Below are 26368 nucleotides of genomic sequence, written 5' to 3'. Positions count from 1 at the left end.
GGAGAATTTTGCCTTGCATCCTCGAGGCAGTAGGGAGCCAAGGAGAGTGTCTGGGAGAGGCACCGAGTAGAATCTACATCAGAGGACTTGGTAGTTTGTGACCTGGAGTGGATGTGCCAGGGAGTCAAGCGTGTCCAGGTTGGAGACAAGGGAACAGGAAGGGAGCCCGGCAGAGAGAGAGCCAGGTGGGACAAAGGATGGACCCTGTTCTCGAAGAGGTGAGCTCGTGGGGAGACAGCATCCAACATGTACAAAGCAGCTCTACGTAGGATAAATAGGAAGCACCCCGTGGTGCCTGGCTCTGTGCCAAACAGAAAGGGACAGACGACAGCCCTTGCCCTCTGGGAGCTCACCCACAGCTGGGAAAGGCGGCCTGCAGACCCAGGAGAAATAGCCAAGAATCAGCAGAAGGAAGGAACCAGAGGTGAGAGGGGCCCGGGAAGGCTTCCTGTACAAGGCGGGATTTCAGTCGGGACTGGAAGGAAGCCGGAGAGCTTGGTAGTTGGAATGGAGGAGGGAAAGGGCGGCCATTGGCCAGAGTGAATGCCTGCAACTTCTTGTAGCCAGTAGGCCACTGCCACAGAGGCGGCCTGGAGAGAGCAGCAGCAGTGTGGGTTAGGAGGAAGACCCGAGTGCAAGTCCTGACTCTTACACTGAATTGCTAGATAACCCTGAACAAGTCACCGTCACCTCTTTCTCCAGGCCTCAATTTCCTCATCTGTAAAATGGGGATGATAATCACAAAAGATAGATTAGTAAAGTGGGAAAGAGCTCTTGGTTTAAGGTCTGGCTCCATCCGACTCTTCATCTCTCCAGCTGCAGTTACCTCCTCTGTAAAGTGAAAGGGCTTTAAAGAAGTGACTTTCTGATTCTTTTCTAGCCTTGTTGAGATCCATGAAGCTAATAAAACTCTGATTAGGGCTGTTGTGAATGCCAGAGAGAGGATGTGTGGAAAGGGCTCTGGGGAGGCCACTGGGAGGCTCAGTGGATGGAGAGCCAGGCCTAGAGATGGGAGGTCCTAGGTTCAAATCTAGCCTCAGACACTTCCTAGCTGTGTGACCCTGGGTAAGTCACCTAACCCGCATTGCTTAGCCCTTATAGCTCTCCTACCTTGGGAACCAATACACAGTAGTGATTCTAAGATGGAAGGTAAAGATGAAAGAAAGAAAGGAACAAAGGAACAAAGGAAAGAGAAGAAAAAGAAGGAAGGAAGAGCTAGCTCTGTAAGAGCAAGATATTGTGCTGTGGACATATCAGCTGTTAGTAATGTTGTTCCTGTTCTCCCTCACTTTTTCCATGGAATTCAGGTAGAGCCAGGCCTTTGTCCTGGGATGAGCCGCTGGCTTGAGAGTCATTTCCCTCTAGACAGGGCAGCAGACAGAACTCTGGGTCTGGACTCCAGCCCTGCTGATTGCCCTTGGGGAAGTCACTTCCCCACTCTCTGCCTCTGTTTCCCTAACTGTAAACAGGGGAGGCAGCCCCTGGGGTGCTATGGAAGGGCTCCTTATTACAACTTCATGCTCACGGTACAGGTAGATGAGAACAACTGCTTTGTGCCATCAGATGAGAGCAGCGAGCTGGACTGGAGGAGTGGCCTTGGGGTCTGGGGGTGTGGGTGTGTGTACACACTGCACCACTTTTGTTTCTTCTGCAGGGATATTATTTTGGGGAAGCTTTTCATTGTTAGTATTTATTAAATCCAAGCCCAGGGATTCAGAAAAAGGTAAAGAAAGGCAGTCCCTGCCCTCAAGGAGCTCACAGTCAGAGGAGTGATGGCAGGCCAACAAGCACTTCTGCAGGATAAAGAGGAAACTGCTAGGAGAAGGGAAGCACCAGCATGCGGAAGGGTTGGGAAATGCTTCCGCAAAGGAGGAGAGTTTTTGGGGGGCTGCAGGAGGCAGAGCGGAGCAGGGAGGAGTGCCCACGCCGGCCGTGAGGCCAGTGCCAACAAATGGAGGAGAATGTGTTGGGCCGTGAGGCGTGAGACCCTGGAAAGGTAGGAGGCGGCAGGCTAGGGAGGGTTTTGTCGTTGATCCTGGGGCACTAGGGAGCCATGATGGTGGATTGAGTCTCGGGGGTGATGCGGTCAGATTTGTGCTTTAGGGCATCACGTTGGTGGCCGCCGGGAGGCTCCATTGGAGTGGGGAGAGTTTCGAGGTGGGCAGACCCTCCCCAGCATCCAGGAATGACATGATGAGTGTCTGTGCCAGGGAGTCAGAGGAGAGGACGAGGCATAGGAGGGAGATGCTGGAAAATGCAGTCCCCAGGCCTCGGCAAGCACTTGGATGGGGAGTGAGAGGGAAGGAGGAGGCCAAGATGCCTCCTGGCTTAGGAGTCTGGGGCCTGGGAGAAGGGTGCTGCCTCTACAGCAATAGGAAAGGGAGGAGGCTGGGAGGGTTTAGGGAGAAAGAAAAGGAGTCTGTTTGGGGCCTGTTGAGTGTAAGGCGTGTGCCGGACATCCAGGTGGAGGTGTCTGTCTGTCAGGCAGTTGGAGAGGCCAGATGGGAGGCCAGGAGGAGGAGATGGGAGAAGCGTGAGGATAGAAGAGATGGTCATTAAATCTGGGTGGGCCAATGAAATCCCCAGGGGAAGCAGGAGGGAGGGAGAAGAGAGGAAGGCCCAGCTCAGCCCCCTGACGGACACCTGTGTCTGGCACCTTCTCAGCTCTGCCTCCTGGCTTCCCTCAAGCCTCAGATAGGTAGGAGGGGATCCCAGGAAAGGGGGGTGTCCTCAAAACCCAGAAATCCGAGTGTCGGGGAAGAGAGGGACCGAGCGTCAGAGGCTGCCCTTCTAGGCAAGGACAATGCGGGGATTTCCAGTTAGCGGTTCATGGGTCCAAGGTCCGGCTGGACATAACGGGTGATGGGCTGAGGGGCCGGGCCTTCAGAGGACGGTGGAGAGTCGAGCTGGTTCAGCAAGGGGACGAGGCGGGGAGCGGGGGAGTGTGTGGTTATGGCAGGGGTGACATCGGGGAGAGAACCAGGGGCTCTAGAGAAGAGAGCTGGAATGCTGACAGACGGCGGTCAGAGCAGGGTAAGGGGGCACGTGATTGGGGGCTCCGAATTCAGGAGAGACCCGTGTAGGGCTGAATCAGTCAAGATGGGGAGAAGAGGAGAGGGTGACTAATACAGGGGAGAGCGCTGAGGGGCCACATGGGGCTGAAGAGTGAGGTTCTAGGAGGGATGGGGTGGGAGGGGAAGATTAAGGTCAGAGAAGAGGATTTTGGAATTCTTGAATGGGGAGGCGTCTGTGGGTCAAGGCAAGACCAAGCGGAGAACCCTCTGCGTGTGGGGTTGGTGTGGGGTGGAAGAGGACGTCATAGGAGAACCTGAGGGGTTCAGGTGTTCCAGGGAGATGCAGGTTGTCTTTTGAAGTCCCTTCGTATGAGGTCAGGAGTTGGGGAGGAGAGAGAGATTGTGAACCAGGTGAGGGACTCGCTGAGGAAGGAAGGAGAGTGGCCGGAGGGCTACCAGGCTTCTGATGGGGGGAAGAGAGGAAGAGCTCGAGCCAAGGAGGAGGACGACGACGACAACGAGGAGAGGTTCCTGAGAGAGAGAGAACCCTGCAAGTGGCCCTGGGGAACAAGGAGGGTTCCGGCGCCCCATCTTGAACACTGAGCCGAGGGCAAGTTGGGAAGGGTGGCCGAGGAGACGGCGGGCATCCAGCCTGCGGAGAGCGGTCATCGCGGGGGGCTGGCCTCAGGGCCAAGAAGAGCTCTGTGGGCACGGCTCCCCTCGGACTTGGGAGCGGCTAGCGTTGGGCCCTGGGCAGCTCTCTGCGCCTGCGTAGTCACGACGATAAGGATGCTTTAGGGTTTCCCAGGTTCTTCTAGGCTCGCCACCCTGGTAGATGGGTGTTCCTGGGATGTCCGCTTTACCAAAAAGGAAACCGAGGCAGGCAGGGTTTGAGTGACTTGCCCAAAGCCTCGTGGCTAGTTTTGGATGTGATTTCAGGGCTCCCGACTCTAGATCCGCCAGTTTATCCATCGTATTCCCCAGCCTCTTCGGTGTGGGCGGGAGGAAGGATGGATGGATGGATGAGCAGATGGATGGGTTTATTAAGCAGAAACTGTGTACTAATAATAGGCACAGGCAGGTGCTGTGATCTCTCTGGCTGAAGGGAGTTTCCTCCTCTGGGTGAAATCACAGGTCCAGCCTGGCTCCTCTGGCCAGCAGAACATGTCACTGGAGGGTGGCGAGTATCCAGGAAGGCCAAGTCCAGTAAAAGTGTCCCCTAAATTGAGTCGCTGCTGTGTCTGGAAGTTTGCGGGTGACTGTCCTCCCGCCTTCCGTACTAGTCCCGTTGGGTGTGTTGAATTCTCAAGGATGTTTCATGGTCAGAATCTGCCGCCCGGTGCCCTGCGGTCTTTCTGCAGGTTTGTGGGCACCTGCTGTGATATTCTGGCTGTTATTATCATCATTCTAGCCGTCCTGGCTCTCCCTGGTCCGAGGGGGCCCACCCTGCCCCCCTCACCTCCAGACTTCCCCTGGGATCAGTTCCTTCCTTGGTTCTCTCCGGCTCGATTCCTCCTTCCCTGGGGAGAATGTGGACAGGCTGCATTCCTTGTACCTCACCTGGCCCACGTCTGAACTTGCTCGAGACAGACAGGAGAGCCAGTCGCTTCCCCTCAAGTCGCCTAAAATAAACAAAAGCAGAATTCCTCAGGCGTCTAGGTGCCCCGTGAGGCAGCGGCCGTGCCCTGGACCCCTCTCTACACATCTTGCCTTTCTCCTCAGGGGGCATCCAAGTGGGGTGTGGGGGAGAAGGGAGGGGACCCCAGAAGAGAACAATGAAACCCCTCCAGAGACAATCTGGGAAGGAGATGGTAGACAGAATAAATCCTCTCTCTGTGCCATCTCCCCCCTGCCCCCGGGGTATTCCCTCACACAGTCCACACAGAGTTTGGTGACGCGGCCTGTCTTTGTTTTTCCTTCAGAAAAATAAAAGCAAGAAGAAGGGTAAAGATGAGAAGTGCGGGTCCGAGGTGACCACCCCAGAGAACAGTTCATCCCCAGGAATGATGGACATGCATGGTGAGTGCCCGTACTATGGGGGCCTTGGGAGTGGGCTTTTCCACATTCCACAGAGCGGGCTTGGACACTGGGCAAGACCTGGAGTGGACAGGGAGGGAAGGAGGGGGCAGGAGGCTCCTCTGCTAAGGACACAGAGAGTCTGACCCACCTGGACACTGCCAGAGAGATGGGAAGGAGGATCACAGATGAAATCGCCTTATTTCCTTCCTCCCTCTCTCTCTCCCTCCCTCCTTTCCTTCCTTCCTTCCTTCCTCCCTCTCTCTCTCCCTTCCTCCTTTCCTTCCTTCTTTTCTTCCTTCCTTCCTTCCTTCCTTCCTTCCTTCCTTCCTTCCTTCCTTCCTTCCTTCCTTCCTTCCCTCCTTCCTCCCTCCTTCCTTCCTCCCTCCCTCCCTTTTTCCCTCCCTCCCTCCTTCCTTCCCTCCCTCCCTCCTTCCCTCCCTCCCTCCGCATTCAGAGAGTGCTTTGTGTTTGCAAAGCATTTTACAGATCTCTCATTTTGTCCTCACGACAACCTTGGAAGGGAGGCATGACAACATCTCTGGAGGTGGGTGCTATGATCATCCCCAATTTTCCAGTTGAGGAAACTGAGATAGATGAAAATGAACCACCTTCCCCAGGGTTACTGAGCTAGTAAGGGTCCAAGGCCGGATTTGAACTCCCATCTTTCTGACCGCCGGGCCACCTGGCCGCTTCATTTAGAGCTGGAAGGGGCCAGAAAGGTCATTGAGTCTAACGTCTTCATTTTACAGAGGAGTAAACAGAGGCCTAGAGTGTTTAAGTGACTTCCCCAGGATGGCCGACCTAGTGGCTCTCTTCCCTCACCCTTTGCAAGAGACCCTCGAGGGGAGGGAGAGGGATGTGCTCTGAAGCGCTGACTTGGCAAAGTCTAGGCACAATCCTTTCCTCAGTTTGTGTGGTGCCACCAAAAAGGGTTTCATCAGGCTAACAGAGCAAGGTACCTTGGCCAAGGGCACAGCATTGGCTGCTGGAGGAGACCTGGGTTCCAGTTTTTCTTCTGCTATCTGCTCCTGTAAATGGCAGCCCTTGGGCAAGTCACTTCACTTTTCTGGGTCCACGTTTCCTCCCGCCTAGAGGAGGCAGCACAGCAGGGGATAAGGGATAGTCTCTCTGACACACAATGCCTCTGTTACCCTGGGCAAGTCCCTTCTCTGGACCTCCATCTCCTCCCTTGTAAAATAAAAGGAGCAAACTCAGTGAAGAACCTGTGTGGTTCCTTCTGGCTCAAAATCTAGGATCTCATGAAGTGAGAGAACAAGCCCTGAAGCGACTTGCTCAAACTCGAAATGGTAGGAAGGAGAGGAATCAAGATTTGAACCCAAGGGGGCAGCTGGGTAGCTCAGTGGATTGAGAGTCAGGCCTAGAGACGGGAGGTCCTAGGTTCAAATCTGGCCTCAGACACTTCCCAGCTGTGTGACCCTGGGCAAGTCACTTGACCCCCATTGCCTACCCTTACCACTCTTCCACCTATAAGTCAATACACAGAAGTTAAGGGTTTAAAAAAAAAAAAGATTAAAAAAATTAAAAAAAATTAAAAAAAAGATTTGAACCCAAAGCCAGCCACAGGGTTGGCCTCTTTGGTCTCTAGGGCCCCTTGATCCATCAGGCCTGAGTTTCACTCCAGGGACTTTCTTGGAAGTCTGACCCCCAAAATTCCTTCCTTCCCTTGGGGGGGAGCCCTTGTGTAGCCTGGGATGCGGGCTCTAGCTCAAGCCTTCTCAACCAAGGAATGGCAGATTGGCAAGTCAATTGGGGGTTGATTATTCGCTCTACACGAGTGCCAGGCGCAGCAGGCTTCTTTTCCCTAATGAGCTCCCCGTTGTGCTCGTAAAATGGGATTCCATTTCAGAGACTAGGACAGATGGGCGCCTTTTCGGCAAGGAGCCTCTGCTATAAACGGAGGCACACCTGGCCCCCCGGGAGGCTCCCCAGCGCAGCAGGAAGCTCCAGCCCGTGAAACCTCCCCAGAAGCCAGGTGTTGGGTGTGACCCTGAGCACGTGCTGGGCCTCCGCTGGAAAGAAACAGTCGTGCTAAGGTGACTCCTGAGGTCCTTTCTGGCTCTCCCATCTTAAAGCATCCTCTGGTGCTTGGGGGTCTTGCAGAGAGAATTTGAGGAAGCAGCCGTCCTCCATTGGAAAATCTTCCCTTTGTCTCAACCCCACATCTTAGAGGTGTCTAGAGGCCAAAGGGGTCAGAGGGCTAGACTTTGAGTCAAAAGACTCGAGTTCAAATTCAACCTTGGACATTTACTTGTGACTTGGGGTGAGTCGTGTAACCTGTCTTCCTCAGTTTTCTCAGCTATAAAAATGGGGATAATAATAGCTCCTGCCTCCCAGGGTTGTTAAGAAATGATATCTGTTTTGATGGGGATATGATCGGGGGTGTAGACTCTAAAACAGTGGTTCCCAAACTTTTTTGGCCTACCGCCCCCTTTCCAGAAAAAATATTACTTAGCCCCCTGGAAATTAAATGTTTTTCAATTTTAAAAGCAATTAATAGGAAAGATAAATGCACCTGTGGCCATCACCACCTCCCTGGATCGCTGCAGCACCCACCAGGGGGTGGTGGCGCCCACTTTGGGAATCACTGCAGTCTAAACGATCACTCTATTACAAATATTAATAATATGGAACTATCTTGATTAATGATATGTGTAAAAACCAGTGGAATTGCTTGTTGGGTATGGGAGTGGGGAGGAAGGAGGGGAAGGAAAGAACATGAATGATGTAATCGTGGAAAACTACCCTAAACCAATTAATTAACTAATTAATTAGAAATTTTTGATTAAAAAATTAAATAAAAAGAAGAAATGAGATCTTTGTGGATCTCTCTGCCAACCCTAAACACACTAGATAAAGGCCAGCTATTATTCTTGTGGGAGGCACCATACTCTAGGGAAAGAGCCCTGGCTTTGGAGTCAGAGGAACTAGGCCCAAACTCCAGTTCTGACATTTAATACCTGGGAGACCTTGGTCAAGTCACTTCATTAACTTGGTCTTCCCTGGCCCCGTTTCCTTGTCATCTTCACCATACAATGGTCAGACTAGACAACCTCTTCGCTATTTCCTAGATCTTAAGTCTGTGAACCTGTGAGCTTCCGCCACAACAAGGTTTCCATTCTAGAGTGGCAGAGATGGGGGAAGCTTCCGAGCGCACCTCCCTTTTCAGGCTGAGCCCCGCGGGGCAGGGCCTCTCTCTGAATCGGTCCCTCTCTACCCCTCTCCCCACTGCCCAGGCCCTAGACAAAGGCTAGGAGGTCGGAGCCTGGTGCTTCCTTCCCTTGGAGTGGCGGGAAACCCCGGGGAGACCGTCTGTCCTCCCTGGGCCGCTCAGCTCCCAGCAAGCATGGGGGGGACGGGGAGATCCCCAGGGGATTCCGCCTTTGCCCCAAGAATCTTCCTCATCCCTCCGTTTCCCCCACAGATGACAACAGCAATCAGAGCTCCATAGCGGATGCATCACCGATCAAGCAGGAAAACAGCAGTAACTCGAGCCCGGTGCCTGAGCCCAACTCGGCAGGGCAGGGGGATGGCCCTGAAGCAAAGTCCGATGAGGTCCATGCGGAGCCCAAGGAGCAACCTGGATCAGAAGGTAGATGGCACATGCTTGGGAGGGGGGCGTCTGCGACCCGTCTCCTCCTCCAGGCTTCCCTCCGTACTTCCCTCGCCCCTGGCCCAGGCATCCCACCTTCCTGTTCTAATAGTCTCATGCTCAGGGTTTGATTTGTAGTCGGGTTGGACCGAGAGGCATCTGTGTGTCTCTTGGGGAGGGGGGTAGAGTCGGCCTGCAGGCAGAGCTCCCCTGCGTTCCGTTCAGGAGTGACATGGTTTTATTTTTCCTAGCAGAGCCATAGTGGTGGTTACCGAAGTGACCCAGGGGGCTCCGTGCCAAAACCTGGGATGCTTGTCTCCTCCAGAAATGTCTATTGGGATTCCGCCTTTGGATTGTTGGGGGTCCTGCTGAGGGGCCGAGCAGTCGGCGGGCATCAGGCAGTGGCCCCAGAAGCCTCCCCTTCTAGGGGCTTTTAGCTTGCCTGGCTCTCTGCCTGCTCATGCATTAAACTCGCCTCGGGCAAGCATCATTCTTTGATGAGGAGAAGATTTTGTTCAGTCCGGTTGGAATTCTGAGGTGGTGGAGCGATGCCACAGAGACTAGTGATGTCATTGCTGAAATGAGCTTTTTTTGAAAAGCAAATTAAATTTCTTTCTTTTCTTTTTTTAAAACCCTTAACTTCTGTGTATTGGCTCCTAGGTGGAAGAGTGGTAAGGGTGGGCAATGGGGGTCCAGTGACTTGCCCAGAGTCACACAGCCAAATTAAATTTCTGAGAGTATTTTGTGATGGAGCGTGGTGAGGGATGGGAAGAGAGCATGTTCTGGGGGGAGAGGGTCCACTTGAGGACTGGCTTGAGTGGGGAGGGATCAGGGCTGCACACAGCGCCATGGGATCTTTTCAGGCAGGGCCTTTTAGCATGGTAGGGAGACTTTACCTCTTAAGAGGGCTACCTGTACCGTCACAGAAGAATCCCCGGCTTTCTCTCCCATATGCCAGCAAAGACCTGACGTTGCCTCAGACAGAAAAACAATCCAGGAAACCAAAGAGAAACTACAGTAAGCCCCTTCCTCTATCCCCAGGCTGCACAAAAAGCAGCCAGAAGTCTATGGGCAATGAGAAAGGGGTCCCACCACAAAAGCCAGTTCTGGGCCAGAAAATAAATGAGCTCAAAGCCTGCCAGCACAAATCAGAGGCCCGCCAGGGCCACCTGAAACCCATCAAGCTCCATAGCCAGGAGCAGGAAGAGCGTAGTGCCCAAACGAGGAAATTCTGACATAGTGAGAAATACAATGAGCTCTGACCCAGGAGGCAAGCCAGGAGCCAGCAGGATGTGGGCCAGCACGTCTAGGGGGCTGGAGACTTGTAGCTTCTAAGCTGAGACTCGGGAACCCTGAAGATGGCTGGGCTCTTAGTGCAGACACTCTCTTGGAGGCAGAATTAGCAGCAAGTACCCGGACCTCTACATAGGGACCAAACATCGCATCCCAGAGGGCAAGGGGGACAGACCCTGACCCTGGCACAAAGTCTCAGTTCAGATGTTGGAGCTAAAGATACGATTGAGCAGAGGAAGTTGGCAAATACTTGGAAGAAATGTTAGGGATTCAGAGGTGTCCAGGAGACAAACCTAGGCTCTGCTTTTTAAAAATGACTCAGCCACAAAAACAAGAGAAGCTTGATGTATTGAAGCAATGGCTAAAAAGTAAGGTTAGAGGGGGCAGCTGGGTAGCTCAATGGCTTGAGAGCCAGGCCTAGAGACAGGAGGTCCTGGGTTCAAATCTGGCCTCAGATACTTCGCAGCTGTGTGACCCTGGGCAAGTCACTTGACCCCCATTGCCTACCCTTACCACTCTTCTGCCTTGGAGCTAATACACAGTATTGACTCCAAGATGGAAGGTAAGGGTTTAAAAAAAAAAAAAAAAGTAAGGTTAGAAGTGAAATAAGAGCTCTGGAGGAAAGAATTGTAAGGAAAATAAATAGCTTAGAACAGAGAGTGGGGAACTATCCAAGTAGCTGATTCTCAGAAAATCCAAATGGAGCAAAACAGAACTCATTAATTCTGTGAGACAACAAGAAATATTAGAGCAAAATCAAGAGAGTGATAAAGCAGGAGAAAGTGAAAAGAATCTCATTAAAAACAATGGACCTGGAAAATTTTTGACCAGGCCAAGGAGAAATAATTTAAGAATCCTTTGCCTCCTAGAAAACTTTTACATCTCCCCCCCAAAATGCCTGGACAACATATTTCAATAAGTCATCGCTGAGAACTTCCCAGTCTGCTAGAACCAGAGGGCAAAGTAAAAATGGAAAGAATCCACGGGTCCCCTCCTGAAATAAACTAAAATGAGTGGCAGCAGGTTGTCATAGAAAGATCTTTGAATATGTGACTGGACATTTATGTCTCTGATCCTCAGTTTCCTAGCTTTGAAGTGAGCATAATAATACCATCCAAATGGGACTTGTGAATGGCTGCGGTCGACGGGATTGAAGTGAACAGGCTGAGCTTCACAGATTCTAGGAGATCAGGGAAGGAAATATTAGGTGCTTCATAATAGAGCATTTATATCGTGCTTATTTTGTACTAGGTACTTCACAAATATGATGTATTTTGAGTCTCACAATCACCCTATGAGATAGACACTTTTATTATCTATTTTATAGTTAAAGAAATGGAGGCAGACAGCAGTTCTGTGACCTGCCCGAGGTCCTCTAGAGCTAGTAAGTGCCAGCTCCAGCATCGTCTCTACCAGGTCACCAGCTTCATTACTGTGTGCCAGGATCTGTGCCAGACTCAGAGCTGGGTAGACACGCGAGCTGCCACCAGTGCTATTGTTACCGTCGCCATAGAGGCCGGGATGCTGGTGCCCCAGTGTCTGGGGCAGGCCTGGGCACACCTCCTGGACCGTCCCACTCTGGTGTAACTTCACAGGGGCAACAGAAGAAGCTAGCTGGCAGCCTCCGGCATCCTGAAACAGCATCCAGGTGTGCTGTTTTCTGAGAGGGCAGGGCAGGAAGGGAAGAGGCCAGGCTGCTGCTGTGAATCTGAGTCCCCCCCCAGGCTGGGCTTCCCCTGCAGCACAGACCCGCCTGGGATCGAATTCTTTTTTGCTTGATTTGATCTCCTGGTGAAGGCAGGTAGGATCTGAAGGCTTTTGCCTCTAGCAGCCTCTTCTGGAGGCTTTTCCATGAAGGGAAACATTGATGGATCAGGGAATGGAGGGAGAAGCTGCAACAGCAGGAATAAACACGGTCCCAGAGCAGGGTGCAGTTTTTCTGCAGAGATGCCTCCCTGCGTTCTGATTTCTTTTAGGTCATGGCCCAGTTTCTTTCAAGTACTAGACTCTGTTTTTATTTGTCATGAGGTGTTAGAGAGACAAACTGCCTATGGTAAAGTAGAGCCAGGTCCTGGGCTTGAATCTGCCTCTGTCACTTTCTACATGATCTACCTTGGGCAAGTCAGGCCCATGAAGCCTCAGTTTCCTCATCTGGAAGATGAGGCATTTAGACTAGATCTGAGGGGTACAAATCTGGCCTCAGACACTTCCCAGCTGTGTGACCCTGGGCAAGTCCCTTCACCCCTGTCGCCTAGCCCTTACCACTCTTCTGCCTTGGAACCGATACACAGTATTGATTCTAAGGCAGAAGGTTTTGTTTTGTTTTTAATGGGTTTTTTTTTTTTACATTTAGCGTTTAACAAAATTTTTATTTAAATATTTCTATTGCAGTCTTTTTATTTAAAAATACAGTAAAATAGATTCATAGAAGGAGTTGGGCCTCAAGCCTTCCTGACGCCCCCTGTGCACTAAAGCCACGCTGCTTCTCTGTGACAAGAATTAGGGTCCTTATTTACCAGGGAGGGGTGAGGAATTTTTCAGGGCACCTTCAGAGCATCCTCACCGCTGAGCAGACCCACGGCCACATGGTGACCTTGCCTAGCTTGTTTACTGGTGAGTTCAGTGAATGACAGAACGTCCATGTAACTGAGAACTAAATTTAGGTTTCAGGAAAGTAATTTGCTCTGGGCGAGTTCCAGAGTTAGGCCAGCAAAGCTAAAGGGAGAGGCCTGCCAGCGCGCAGGCCGCAGTCGAGGCTCTGCTGAACCCTTTTGGATGCTGGGTCTTGAGCAAGCCTTCAGATATAATCTTTGAATCCGGAGGCCCTGTTCTGGGAGAGACCTTTAAAGCCTGGATTGACGTACTGGACTGACTTGTTTCATTCAGGTCATTCTTTCTCTTTCATTCCCCACATCAGGCCAAAGTGATAGGGGCTCTGGTGTTTCCTCTCGTTAGAAATTTCTTTGAGAAAGCCAGACCTTCACCAGTTAACAGAATATTTCTGTTTGTAGTAGAATTCAATAAACAGATTTTAGGTGAAACTGCTCCTATCCATTTCGTGTTGTCTATCAAAAACATTTCTTAAGCTCTTCCCACGTGCCAGGCTAAGGGAATGGAGAGAAAAAGAAAGGTAAGAAGCAGTCCGTGGCCTCAGGGAGCTTACATGTAAGCAGCTGTGTACAAACAAGCTACGGACAGGTGTGTAAGAGAGGACACCCCGGGGTCGTCTGACCTGCATCCCTGTGCTCTACGACTGGACGCCACGTGAATGCACAGGCGAAGCGTCTGGGCCAAAAGAAAGGCTGAAAGGGGCTGCGCTCTCTCTGTTTCCTTGGACGGCAGCATTGTAGGACACAGGCTGGGAGCAATGAGGCAGAGCACCACGTGGCAAAATTAGAATTAGATTAGAAATAGGCTTTGATCTCTATTTATCTGCTTTCTCTATTTCAAGTAAATAGCAATGAACTCTGTGGAAACTAAAAACCAGGAATTTTAAATTTAACTTTAATATAGGATAACTGGGAGATAATCAACAGGGAGAATACTTTAAGATAAAGAGGAATGGGAGGCAGCTAGGTGGCTCAGGGGATAGAAAGGCAGGCCTGGAGAGATGGGAGGACCTGAGTTCAACTCTGACCTCAGACACTTTCTGGCTGTGACCCTGGGCAAGTCACTTAACCCCCATTGCCTAGCCCATACTGCTCTTCTGTTTTGTGGAACCAATACTTAGTATTGCTTCTAAGGTAGAAGGTAAGGTAGATTTGTTTTAAAAACACAAATAATTTTGTTTGTCTGGTCTTCTTTCTGAGGGAAGAATCTGAATTTCTGAAGAAGAATCCTTCTGTGTGTTTTTTGTTTTTTTAAAAAATTAATTGCTATGATTTAAAAAAATACATTCCTTTCCGCCACCCCCACTCAAAAATGAAGGCAAATCTTTGTAACACATCGACATAAATTGAGCAAAACAAATTCCCACATCTAAAAATTCGTGTCTCCTTCCTCACCTGCAGTCTGTCACCTCTTTTTCAGGAGTGCTTCATCACAGTCTTCTGGAATCCTTTATTTTTAAAAAAATATTTTGTGAAATCCCTATTACTAACTCCTTCTCTCCCCTATCCTATTTAAGAATGAGGAGGAAAAGCTCCTTTTTACTCAGAGTCGACCAAAATTAATCCACACATTGACCTGTAAGAGGGAAAAAGGGGCTTGGGGTTGAATGTAGTAAAAGGTTTGGTTGCCAGGGGATTGAACAATTATCGGTCCCCAATTAAAGAGTAACCTCAAGTTAAAATGGCTTTTATGGAAATTTATTCACAAATGAGAAGAGGGAGAAGAAATAAGAATCTAACACAGTAGGTAATTTGCTCAGTCCCCTAGTTAATCCAGGTAGATCTAATTAACCCTCAGCTGAGGGAAACTCGGAGGCCCAGAGGTGAATGAAGCAAAAGCTTCAGTCACAGAGTCTCTTTGAAAGGGAAGTTCCTTAAGAGAAGTTCAGGAAGATTCAGTCTTAACATTCACCACATGGAAGTCTGGTCATGAACCAGAAGAGCTCCTTCAGGTCCTGTTCACAAACCAGAAGATCGAGCCCAGCTGACTGAGGTCTCTTTTTAAAGGGGCCTCTTTTGCATCACTTCCTGTAGCCTCCTCTTAGTTTATGTGTCCAATCACAACAGACGTTTTTCTTAGGACTGCCCACAAGGCAGTCAGTAAATTCTGATTTGTTACTCTAGCACACATGGGTTAAATGGAGATGTTTTCACCTTTGGTGATTAAAGATGGGCAGTGTAGGTTTAATCTAATTATCACAGACCAGAGCCAAAAATATATGGATCTTTCCCAGGTCCTTTTCCTAACAACTATGCACTCACATATAAGCTAAGAGCTTCCTTCTTAGCCTCCCCTGGGGGGAAAAAGGTATCCCCAAAAGATGCCCATATAAAACCTGACCATGTGGCTGAGCGGGGGATAGCTCAGATTACTGTCAATAATCAGAGCAGGGAAGCCACACAAAAAGAGGAAAGATAGACTTCCTCTCCTCCTTGATGAACCCCAGCTTGGGAAGCCAATGATTATTATAATGATTAGATAGTCATACCCACCCTTGTCCAAGGATACCCACCTGTTTGGTAAGAAATTGTCCCCATGTAGAAAACTCAACCATCCCGTCGAATTGGGCAGAAGCGCTTTGTTTTGATGATAATAATAATAAAGAGCCCAGCACATGATCCAATGGAAGGCATCTTTTAAAATTTTATTTTTATTATCCTGCAAAACACATTTCCATATTGGTCATTGTTTTAAGAGACACTCATACAAAACCAAAACCCCAAAATAAAACTGTAAATACACCGATGTGAAAGAGAGTATGCTTTGTTCCACATCCATCTGATTCAACAGTTCTTTCTCTGGGATAGCATTCCTCCTCATAAGTTTTTCAGGATTGTCCTAGATCAGTGATGGGCAAACTACAGCCTGCGGGCCAGATGCGGCCCCCTGAAATGTTTTATCCAGCCTTGTGACATTATTTGTAATCTGACAAATACAATGAGTAGGATACAATACAATGAAACTTCCAAAGAGTTGCCTTAGAAACAGACTGACAGAGGAGCATTTCCTTTCCTTTGGCCCCCACTTTTAAAAAGTTTGCCCATCACTGGCCTAGATGATTGCAAAGGCATTATTTCCTAGAGGACCTTCCAAAGCATTTAGGTGGAAGATCGAATGGGAAAGAAGGTGCCAGACTTCTCAAGAAGTCCAAGACAGATAAAGGAAGCAAAACCCTTGCTTGCCACCCCCAGTTAGTATGAGATTCACTGTATCCTGGTATAGATAGGGCTATTTTAAAAAAAATTTTTTTTTCTTTCTGCCTTAGAATTGGTACTATGTATTGGCTGAAAAGTAGTTAAAAGCTAGGCAATTGGGGGTAAGTCACTTGCCTGGGGTCATATAGTTAGGAAGTGTCTGGGGCCAAATTTGAACCCAGGACCTCCTGACCTGGACCTACTGAGCTACCTAGTTACCCCCTTCAAAATATTTTTTAAGGAAACATTTTACTGCTGCCTTTTGTTTTGTCTTACGAACCATAATTTCTCAGTATATTAGCTTCCACTTCCAATACATTCTCAAAAAAACTAAGAAAAACAGGCAAAGCCGCAGGGCCCAGGTGACAGCATGTGTGCCACAATTTGGGTACCTGGAGTCCCTCATCCCCCTACCTCGAATGGGGAAATGTGCTTCTTAGATAAGAGATTCTTAACCCCCTCTGCATTATGGCCTCCTTGAGTAGTCTGGCGAAAGCTGTAGGCCCCTTTCCAAAAGAATGTTTTTACTTTTCTATTTTTCTTTTTAGAATAATGTTTTTAAATGAAAAAAAAAAAACAAGACTTAGAATTACTAGGGAAACCAATGATACTAAAATAATGCCGCCATTTTTTCCCCATCAAAGTACATGGTCTCCCTTGAAATCCAACCACAACTCCTGGCTCAGAATCATCATTCTAGATAGAAACATTTTACTCCGGTTTCATTCTTTTAGGAAATATTTACTTTGTGTCTGATATGTGCAAAGTAATGTGCTACACAGTATGCCAGGGAGGAGATACAAAGTTCAGCTAGAATGAGGCTCGAGGAAAACAATACTGACTCTGGAGTCTAGGCTAGCCTCTGAGGCTTTCTGCTGTCGTTTCTAACAGGGGCCTCAGTTTCCTCATCCATAAAACGGAAGTCTCTGAATCCGATCTGCCATCCCTATTGTTTCTGTCATTTTGCTCCTTCAATGGCCCCAAAGCCCTTTCCTGCTCCAAACCTATCATCTTGTCTCAAGAGCATAATTGGCCAGAAGGAGGGAGGAGAGAGGGAACAAAACACAGCGAGATGAATTATAATCCACAATCTCACGTGTCAAGAGTGTGTCAGGAAGTCTCAGAGCACTTTGGGGTTGTTTTTTAAAATATACATTTTATTTTCCCAATAAATTGCAACAACAATTTCTAACATACCTTTTCTAAAATTATAAGATTCAAATTCTCTCCCTTTATCGCTTCCCTCCTCCTTTTTGGAGATGGTAAACAATCTGATGTGGGTTATACATGGATTATCTTGCAAAACTTCCATATTGGTCATTGTAAGAGAATAATTGTCTAAAACCAAAACTCCTTGATAATCCATGTATAACCCAGTGGAATTGCTTGTCGACTCCAGGAGGGAGAGAAGAGGGGAGTGAGGCAACATGAATCATGGAACCATGGGAAAAATTTTTTAAATTGTGGCACAGTGGATGGAGAGCCAGGCCTAGAGATGGGAGGTCCTGGGTTCAAATGTGGCCACACACACTTCCTAGTGTGTGACTAGGCAAGTCACTTCACTCCCACTACCTTTACCACTCTTCTGCCTTAGAACCAATACACAGTTTGATTCTAAGGCGAAAGATAAGGCCTAAATAAATAAATGAATGAATGAATGAATAAAACCCAAACTCTAAAATCCCAGAGCACTTTGGGTGGTTTTGCAGAATATAGACAAGTTTCCCAGGATAGGCCAGCATGGATGGGTTGTGATCTGCCAGAAGGCAAAACCCCTGTCAGTAAGGTCATAGATTCACCAGCATGCCAGAGAAATTCCCTTAGAAAGTTACAAAGCCAAGTGCTCTAAAAGAATGGCAGGGAGAGATGAGGTTGCTGACCAGAGGTGTAGGTCTGGGGATCATGGAAGGTTTCTCATAAGAGGCTTTAAGGATGGGTAGGATTTCACTCCAGTGAAGTAATGACAATCAGGGTAAACCACACGCCTCATAACTGTTAGTCATTTTTTCACTCGTGTCTGACTCTTTGTGACCCCTTTTGAGGTTTTCTTGGCAGAGATGCTGGAGTGGTTTGCCATTTCCTTCTCCAGCTCGTTTGACAGATGAGGAGACTGAGGCAAACAGTTAAGTGACTTGCTCAGGATCACACAGCTAGTTTGCCATTTCCTTATCTAGCTCATTTTATAGATGACAAAACTGAGGCCAACAGGGTTGAGTGACTTGCCCAAGGTCTTACAACTAGGTTGCCATTTCCTTCTCCAGCTCATTTGACAAAGGAGGAAACTGAGTCAGTTGTAAAGTGACTTGTCCAAGAGGGCCATAGCTAATAAGTATTCATTTGACCTCGTCTTCCTGATTTCAGGCCCGGTGCTCTGCCCACCTCCCCACCTAGTGGTCACACCATTCCTCCTGTAGAGAATTATTTATTAAGTAAGAGTTCATTAGGAAATAGAGAAAGTAGCCTAAGTTATTGATAAATGCATAAGAGATTTTTGGCTAGGTCTCTTTAAAATTTGTTTTTTGTTTTTGTTTTTGTTTTTGTTTTTTTTTAAACCCTTGTACTTCGGTGTATTGTCTCATAGGTGGAAGACAGTGGTAAGGGTGGGCAATGGGGGTCAAGTGACTTGCCCAGGGTCACACAGCTGGGAAGTGGCTGAGGCCAGGTTTGAACCTAGGACCTCCTGTCTCTAGGCCTGACTCTCACTCCACTGAGCTACCCAGCTGCCCGTCTCTTTAAAATTTGAATGGAATCTCAGATGGGCTTATGGGTAAGAGAGAATTTTCCCAGAGTGCCTTGGGAGATGGTTACCCAACTGATTTTGCACTCTGTGGGCTAATCCTATCCCAGAAAGAGATCCAAAGAGCCACTCTGTGAGATTTGAAAAATCTCAGTGTTTTCCCATCAAATATTTATGTAAAAGATCTGACAAGTGAAGGAGGCTGTTGGTGAAACATCGGTGCAAGCCCAATAGGTTTGCTGGGCAAGTGGAGAAGGCTGTGGAGATTCAAGCTGTTTGTTCATCTATTCAGCAAAGAGAGAGAGACCTAACTTCTTTCTCTTGTGTATAGTTTAGCTAGGAGAGTTTAAGGGTTTTTAGGGATTTAGATAGAATAGGAAGAGAGTAGCCCCAACTTTGCTGGGGACAGAAGAGACTCTTGCGAGTCAGCTTTATTTGGTTCGTTAGATAAGATCTATTAGCTTAGGATAAATATATTATAAGAATTCTTATCCACTTATTTCCTTTTCCTATCCCTTTTCTTTAGTCCTTTTTTTTTTTTTTATCATAACAAATATATATTTCTTAATACTCCTGGCTAAACTGGAATTCTTAGGCTGCTCCGAGAAGCCACTTTCTCAAACAGTCAGATCCAATGGCCTGTCCACACAGGACATAATTATTGGTATTACCATCCTATACCAATCATCAATCAAGGTTTAGAAACCCTTAAAACACCCGAGGAGTGTAAATGGGGGAAACCCAAATGCTCTCTAATGATAATGACCCCGGTTGGCCTCGGAAAGGAGAGAGAGAGATCCTCCTTGTTCTTCGTAAGCCTGGTGGGTTCTGGGGGCTTGAAATGCTGCCAGCTGCTTTTGGTTGGTTTCCCCAAATTGTTGGGTTTGGGTTTTTTCTTTCAGGTTTTGTTTATTTTAGATGGCAAGGTTTGGTCCGCTGGGGAAGAGGGAAGGCACGTTTTCAGAGATGTCAGCACTCTAAAAACACAAGACACCATTAAAAATATTTCTAATCCGTCGACATTTATTAAAATACCACTTTTGTTGTCGCGTAGTTATTTCAGACACAAGAGGGGAGACCCTTGGGGAAGACGGTCTTGGTAAAGATACTGGAATGATGTTTCCATCTTGGGCTCATTGGACAGATGAGGGAACCAGGGGACTTGCCCAGGGCCACCCAGCTAGGAAGGCTGTGAGGTTCAATTTGGACTCAGGAAGATGAATTCTCTAGGACCCGTGCCCTATCCACCGGGCTACCCAGCTGCTCCCAAACAACGCTTTCTTTTGTGCCAAAGAAAGGGAAACTCGGTCCCTGCCCTCGGGAGGCTTGCGGTGTCATGAGAGCCGGATGTCGAGCCCACAAGCATTTTTTTAATGTTTTTTTTGTTTTTTTAAAACCCTTATACTTCGGTGTATTGTCTCACAGGTGGAAGATTGGTAAGGGTGGGCAATGGGGGTCAAGTGACTTGCCCAGGGTCACACAGCTGGGAAGTGGCTGAGGCCGGGTTTGAACCTAGGACCTCCCGTCTCTAGGCCTGACTCTCATTCCACTGAGCTACCCAGCTGCCCCCCACAAGCATTTTTTGCAGAGCTTTGCAGAGGATACTGATAAGGGGAAAGAAGAAGTCTACGTGAGATGCTGCAGAGTTAATGGAAAGCAAGCTGAGAGGGGGATCCTTGTGGGAGGTGGGGTTGGAGCTTGGCAGAAACCAGGGAGGAGACCGGCAGGAGAGGGCAACCTCCAGCGCCCAAGCCCAGATGCCAAGACCCAGAAGAGTCCAGGGTCCGAGGATGGGAGAGGCAGAAGGGGCCAGGTGGTACAAGAGTTTGTTTCTGAATAAGAAGGCAGACTCAAGGAGGAAGAAGAGTGGGCACCAGGGCCCAGAGACCCTGTGGGGGCTGACCGCAGCCGGCTTCAGATCTCTCACCATAGGGAAGGTCCCCATGAAATAGCCACAAGTGTGAGCCCCAAAACTGGGCAGGGCAAGCAGGGCACGAGTGGGCTTGTCTGATAAACCAAGCAGCTCTTCATTGCAAGAGAAAGTAGATGTTAGAGTAATTACTTTAAAAACTGGTCTTGGGGCCAGTGGGGTGGCTCAGTGGATCGAGAACCAGGCCTAGAGATGGGGGGCGTCCTGGGTTCAGATGTGGCCTCAGACACTTTCTAGCAGGGTGGCCTTAGGCAAGTCACTTCATTGTCTAGGCCTTACCGCTTTTCTGCCTTGGAATCAATAAGTATTCATTCCAAGATGGAAGGGTTAAAAAAAAAAAAATCAAACTAAACTTAGAGAGTTGATAATGCCTAAGGATTTAGTCCTGCCAAAGCCAGGCAGTGACCAGGTTTCTGTCTAGTGTCCAGTCATGGCTTCTTTGGGTTGGCTCAAGGGTCAGGCAGGGTTGGGGCCCTGGGAGAGAAGGGCCCAGCTCAGGCCACCTGACCTCTTGCTGCCCTACTGTGTGCCAGGCCACGAGAGATATGGAGATGAGCCAGGCCAGGCCAGGCAGCTTTTCACTGTCTCGTCCTCCGAGGCCTTCACCCTCGACTTGCTCTGTTTTATGGAGTCCCAGCGTTACTAAGGGCCACTTCTTGGCTCTTTTCTCAGTAAAAATGGAGCCGGGAGCTGTGGCTATAACCTCTGGGTCCACTAGAGGGTGCCGGCCTCCAGCCGCTGGAGGAAGTGAAGCCGGCTCAGCCTCTGACACAGTGCGGCCTGCCCCAGGGGCCTCTGGGAAAAAGACCAGAGTGTCCTGGGTGCGGCCGGGCCAGCCCTTCTGAGGAGACTCGTTCGAGGGTCCCTCCTGACCCTCCGAGGGCAGGCAGTGGCTGAGGGTTCAAGCAGTCGGGGAGCTCCTAAGAGCAAAGGGGCTGCCCCGGGAGCCGGAGGGAGGACCCGACTCTCAGGCCAACCTCAGGCGTCGTCTTTCTTTCCTTCAGATACTTCCGATGAGCAGAATTCACAGTCCTCGATGGAAAATTCAATGAACAGTTCAGAGAAAGTTGAAATGCAACCCTCTGGGGACAATGACGTAACCACAGAAGCATCCAATAACTCTCAGGTACCCCCCTGCACCCCCTCCCCCAGCACCCAAGTCCCCCTTTTTCTGTGGGGGGAGGAAGGATGAGGAGGGCACCCAACTAGGCCACACTCAGAGGGATCCTATCAGGGATTGATGTCGAGGCCTTGATTTGCCTTTTTTTTCCTTTTATGACTTTGCTCTGAATGATGAAGGCCCAGGGCCTGGAGCCAGGAGTTCAAATCCAGCCTCAGACTCTTCTAGTACTCCCTGCACAAATGCCTTCACCTTGTTTGCCTCATTTTCCTTATCTGTAAAATGGGGATCAACCTAGCACCAACCTCTGAAGGGTGTTTGTAAGAATCTGATGAGACAAGAGGATGTGTACAGAGCACTTTGTAAACCTTTAAAGCCCCGTAGAGATAGCTGCTGTGACGGGGACTAACCCATAAGTCTCTTACCTGTAGCAGCCCAAGTCCTGAAGGTATTTGGGACTTATCTAGCCAAAATACTTTCCATTTATGGAATCTTTCCTTAGTTTATAACAGTGCAAAATTCTGAGTCTTGGGCCTTTTCTCTTTTTTTTTTTTTTTTTGCCTTTCCCTTTTCTTAAAAATTGTCTTAAATTTTATTTTTCCCATTTTATTTTTATTATATAATTGTTATATATTATTTATTTTCCTCATTTTTATTATATAATTATGTTTATTATACATTATTTTATTTTTATTATATAATTATGTTATTTATTTTATTATATATTTTATTTCCCCCATTTTATTTTTATTTTCATTATATAATTGTTATTTATTATATTATATATTATTTTCCCTTTTTATTTTTATTATATAATTGTGTTATTTGTTCTATTATATTTGTTTAATTTTTCCCTTTTTAAATATGTAATTATATTCACATATTTTATTTTTTATAATATTTTTATATTTTTTATATTATTTATTATATCTATTATGCATAAATATTATTATATTTATTTTTCCCATTGATTTCTTAATTTCCTGACATACCATCCTTCCCACCCCACCCCCAGACAGAACCACTCACTTCTACCAAGAAGGGAAGGAGTTGCATTTTTGCCTGTCCTCTTCTGGGCCATTTCTAAGAGACCACATGATACACTACAGATTGTTCAGTTTTGTGCAGCTCTCCATGAGCCCATTTGGAGTTTTCTTGGCAAAGATCCTGAAGTGGTTGGCCATTTCTTTCTCCACCTCATTTTACAGATGAGGAAACTGAGGCAGGCAGGGTGAAGGGACTTGCCCAGGGTCACCCAGCTAGGAAGTGTCCGAGGCCAGATTTGAGCTCAAGAGGAGGAGTCTTCCTGACTCCCATCCGGGCGCTCTATCCACTGTACCACCCAGTTGCCCCAGCAATACAGATGACAACAGGACGTAAGAGTCAGGAGGCCAGAGTTCAAGTCTAACTCCAGCTCCCACACTTATTCATTTGTGTCTGTGAACAAGTGACTTGACGGTTTGGGGTGGGGGGAGGCTCACTTCCTCATCTGTAAAATAAAAATTAAAATCCCTTCATGGGACTGTCTTGAGGCTCAAGGGAGATACTTTGATTAGAAGTCATTTATTGTGCTTTTATTCACTACAGAAATCAAGATTAGGAGCAGCTAGGTAGCCCAGTGGTTGGAGTGCCAGGCCTGGAGATGGGAGGGCCTGGGTTAAAATCTGACCTCTCAGAGGCCATCTAGCCCAACCATCTCATTTTACAGAGGCGGAAACTGAGGCCCAGCGTAACGAAGAAGCTTGTCCAAGGTCCTACAGGTAGTAAGCATCATAGATGGGATTGGAACGTAGGTACTCTGACTTCAGAGTCCTTCGGTAGATACCAAGCTGCCCCCTGAGGCTTAAAAGAATAACAACAACAACTCACGTGTATGTGGCGCTTCCAATGTGCCGGGAACTCTGCAAAATGTTGTACAAATAATATATCTCATTTGACCCTTACCACAGCCCTGGATTATCATCATTATTCCCATTTTATAGTGGAGGAAACTGAGGCCAGTGGAGGTTAAGTGATTTGCCCAGTGTCACACAGTTAGCAAATATCTGCTTAGGTTTTGGGGTTTCTTTTCAGTCGCTTCCACTCCCCCAAAACCATCTCATGTGCTACGGGTCAAAGAAAGGGGCTCTCCTCTACAATGGGGAGCTCCTAGCTCCTTGAAGTACCCCAAAGAACCCCTTGGGCCAGTGTAGACACAATCCCATTGTCTGCGTCCATCAAACCCCTCAGATTCAGGACTCCTTTTTTAAAAATTTAATTTTTTTTAACCCTTATCTTCCACCTCAGAATCAATACTGTGTATTGGTTCCAAGGCAGAAGAGCAGTAAGGGTTAGGCAATGGGGGTTAAGTGACTTGTCCAGGGTCACCCAGCTAGGAAGTGTCTGAGGCCAGATTTGAATCCAGAACTTCCACTCTCTAGGCCTGGCTCTCAGATCCATTGTGCTACCCAGCTGCCCCCATCAGGACTCCTGTAGAGAGCTTAGCCCGGCCTCACCCACTCTCTGACCTAAATGCTGCATTTTCATCCCATTCCTGTTTTCTTTCTTTTTCTTTCCCCTTCCTTCAGGATTCGGAAGGAGCTCCACCTTCTAAAAAGATGAAACTAGAAGCTTCCCACCAAAACTCCGACGACATTTAGACACGGAAGTAGCTTTTTTCTGATCCATTTTTACTGAAGGTACACCGGTGGGGGCTTCATTCTAGAACACCCTGACCTACGCAGCTTCTCATGGATGAGAACAGAACTCCTAACTTTTTAAAGTTTACCAAGCAAAAAAAAAAAGAAAGAAAGAAAGAAAGAAAAATTCCAAGGAGACCTAGGAAAGTGTGACTTCTCTCAGACACTGAAAAAAATACAAAATGGAACACTGTTTTATTTTATTTTTATTTTATTTTTTTTCCTGTGAAAGCAAATGTTCAGAAGTCCTAAGTTACTGTCTTTGGAGAGGTTGGAGTCCACAACTCAGGAGGGTCTAATGCACTGTTTCTTTTTAAAAAAACAAAACAAAACAAAACAAAGGTCCCAGTTCCATTTGTGTTGCTGCTGTATCTTTTCATTTCTCTATTTAACCGTGTAAGATATTTAAGGATGGTACAGGTCAGTTCTTTGCTTTTTTTTCTTGATTTGTCCAGCAGTTCCATCCGCTTTGTTTTTTGTGCCTTGTGTCCCTGAGAACAGCTCTCGAGGTCTGGTTTTTCCCTCCCTCTTTCCCCTTCCCAATCCCATCTCCACGCTTCGCATCTTCTTTCGACAAGTGCCCTCTTGTTCCTAGGCTGCTGCCAACTCTTTTGGGATCCCTGCCCCTTCCCTGCCCTTACCCCTACCTCGAGGCCGAGCAGAGATGGAGGAAAAGCTGAAACGTTGGCCATTTTCCCCATTGGAAAAGCCAACGGGTCTGAGGCTGTATGCACATGTTTGGGGTCTGACCCATCTAGCCCTGAGCTCCAGACCCTGGCTTCTTGGGGTCTTCGTCCGAGACTGGTAGGAATTCCCTTTGGGGGCGGTGGGAGTGTGTGTGTGTGTGTGTGTTGGGGGATTGGGGTTTGCCACAGGCTCTCCCACATCCTGCTCCGTGGCCTCCTCCCACCCCACAAGGAGGGGTTCCTGGCTGGGGATGCTCTAACAGCTCCCCAATTTGCTGCTCTTTTTAAATCTTCTCTCTCTGGGAAACTGAGCTCCATCCACTGGCCGCAGCCTGGGGATCAGGTTCATGATTGTACAAACTCCCCCTTCAGACTTGTCCCAGAGCTTCCAATCCTTTGCCCACCGTGAAATGCATCTCTCACATCTCCAAGGTGGAAAATGGCAAACAAACAAAAACAAAATGGATCTCTTCTTTGCAGGCTCCGTATCAAGATCTGAGGCTGGGGGAGAGGGAGAGCCCAGGGTGAGCTGGTGCTGACCTCCCCTTTCATAGGATGTTGCTTGGAGGTGCAAATCCGAAGTCATACGCTCTACCCTCCGCCTCCCCCAGAGGCTCCCCCAGATCCCCCTCCCCCTCCCCCACCCCCCCCAGCCTTCACCCTTCCCTCCTGTCAGAGCCAAATTCCCACTTTTTGTTTTATTTCCTCCGTTCCGGGGGAAGAGGGCGTCCTTCGGAGAGGGCATGCCTCTGCTAGAGAAATGGGTTTGAAGGCTGCAGATGATGCATAGAAGAGGTAGAAACCTTTACACCCAACCAGGAGAACAGAGGGGTAGCGTGGCTCCCCATCACCTGTGTTGATCCAGGCTCCTTTTGTTCTTAATGCAAGTGCCCCCTTCTGGGTACAATCAGGAAAGCTGGCTGACTGACTCCCTTCGACTAGAAGCCTCTTGTTCAGTCTCGGACTTGGGAATCCTCTCCTCTTCAGGCATCGTTCTCGGCATTCTTTCTTACAGCACGTCAATTTTAATTCCTTTCCAGTTGTGGACTCTCTCTGGACGTCCGTCTCTTTTACTCTGGTGACATCTCTGGTGGCTGACCGCCATCCTCTCGAGCATCTCCAGGCTTGGTTTTTCTATGACTTTCCAAAGGGGGGGGGTCTGGCTTTTCTTTTTTAGATGAATCTATTCCTGCACTTCAAGAAAAAAAAAAAGTTGAAAAAAGGGAAAAAAAAGTTCCTGCATTTCAAATACCTCATGCAAAATTTCTCCTTAAATAAAGGGAAAACAACAACTCAGTCTTGAATTTTGAGTTAGCGACACTAAATGGGTGTCTGTCTTTTTAAAACTTTAAAAAACAAAACCAGAAAGGGATCCTCGGATCCATGAATTTTTCTCCCCTGGGCAGTCAATTGTGCATTGCAATATCAAGAAGAAGAAAAAAAAAGAAGAAGAAAATAGCCTTGATTTCCCCTTTGA

The 26368-nt window shown here is 48.1% G+C and overlaps 1 protein-coding gene across 1 annotated transcript in view; it reads left to right on the top strand.

Annotated features, from left to right (window-relative positions):
• The window catches only part of BCL7A (BAF chromatin remodeling complex subunit BCL7A), a 29982-nt gene extending 4461 nt beyond the window's left edge, over nt 1–25521 (top strand). Inside the window, exons 2-6 of the mRNA XM_044685407.1 lie at nt 4937–5033; nt 8476–8643; nt 21412–21533; nt 23236–23287; nt 24095–25521. Of these exons, the coding sequence (XP_044541342.1) occupies nt 4937–5033; nt 8476–8643; nt 21412–21533; nt 23236–23287; nt 24095–24120 (465 nt within the window). The 3' untranslated portion in view covers nt 24121–25521. The remainder of the gene's footprint in view (nt 1–4936; nt 5034–8475; nt 8644–21411; nt 21534–23235; nt 23288–24094) is intronic.
• Nucleotides 25522–26368: the final 847 nt, after the last annotated feature.

The sequence above is a fragment of the Gracilinanus agilis genome, chromosome 1, assembly GCF_016433145.1.
Source record: "Gracilinanus agilis isolate LMUSP501 chromosome 1, AgileGrace, whole genome shotgun sequence".
Lineage (NCBI taxonomy): Eukaryota > Metazoa > Chordata > Mammalia > Didelphimorphia > Didelphidae > Gracilinanus > Gracilinanus agilis.
The sequence above is the reverse complement of the archived record's forward strand: the minus strand, read 5'-3'. Positions and strand labels throughout refer to the sequence as shown.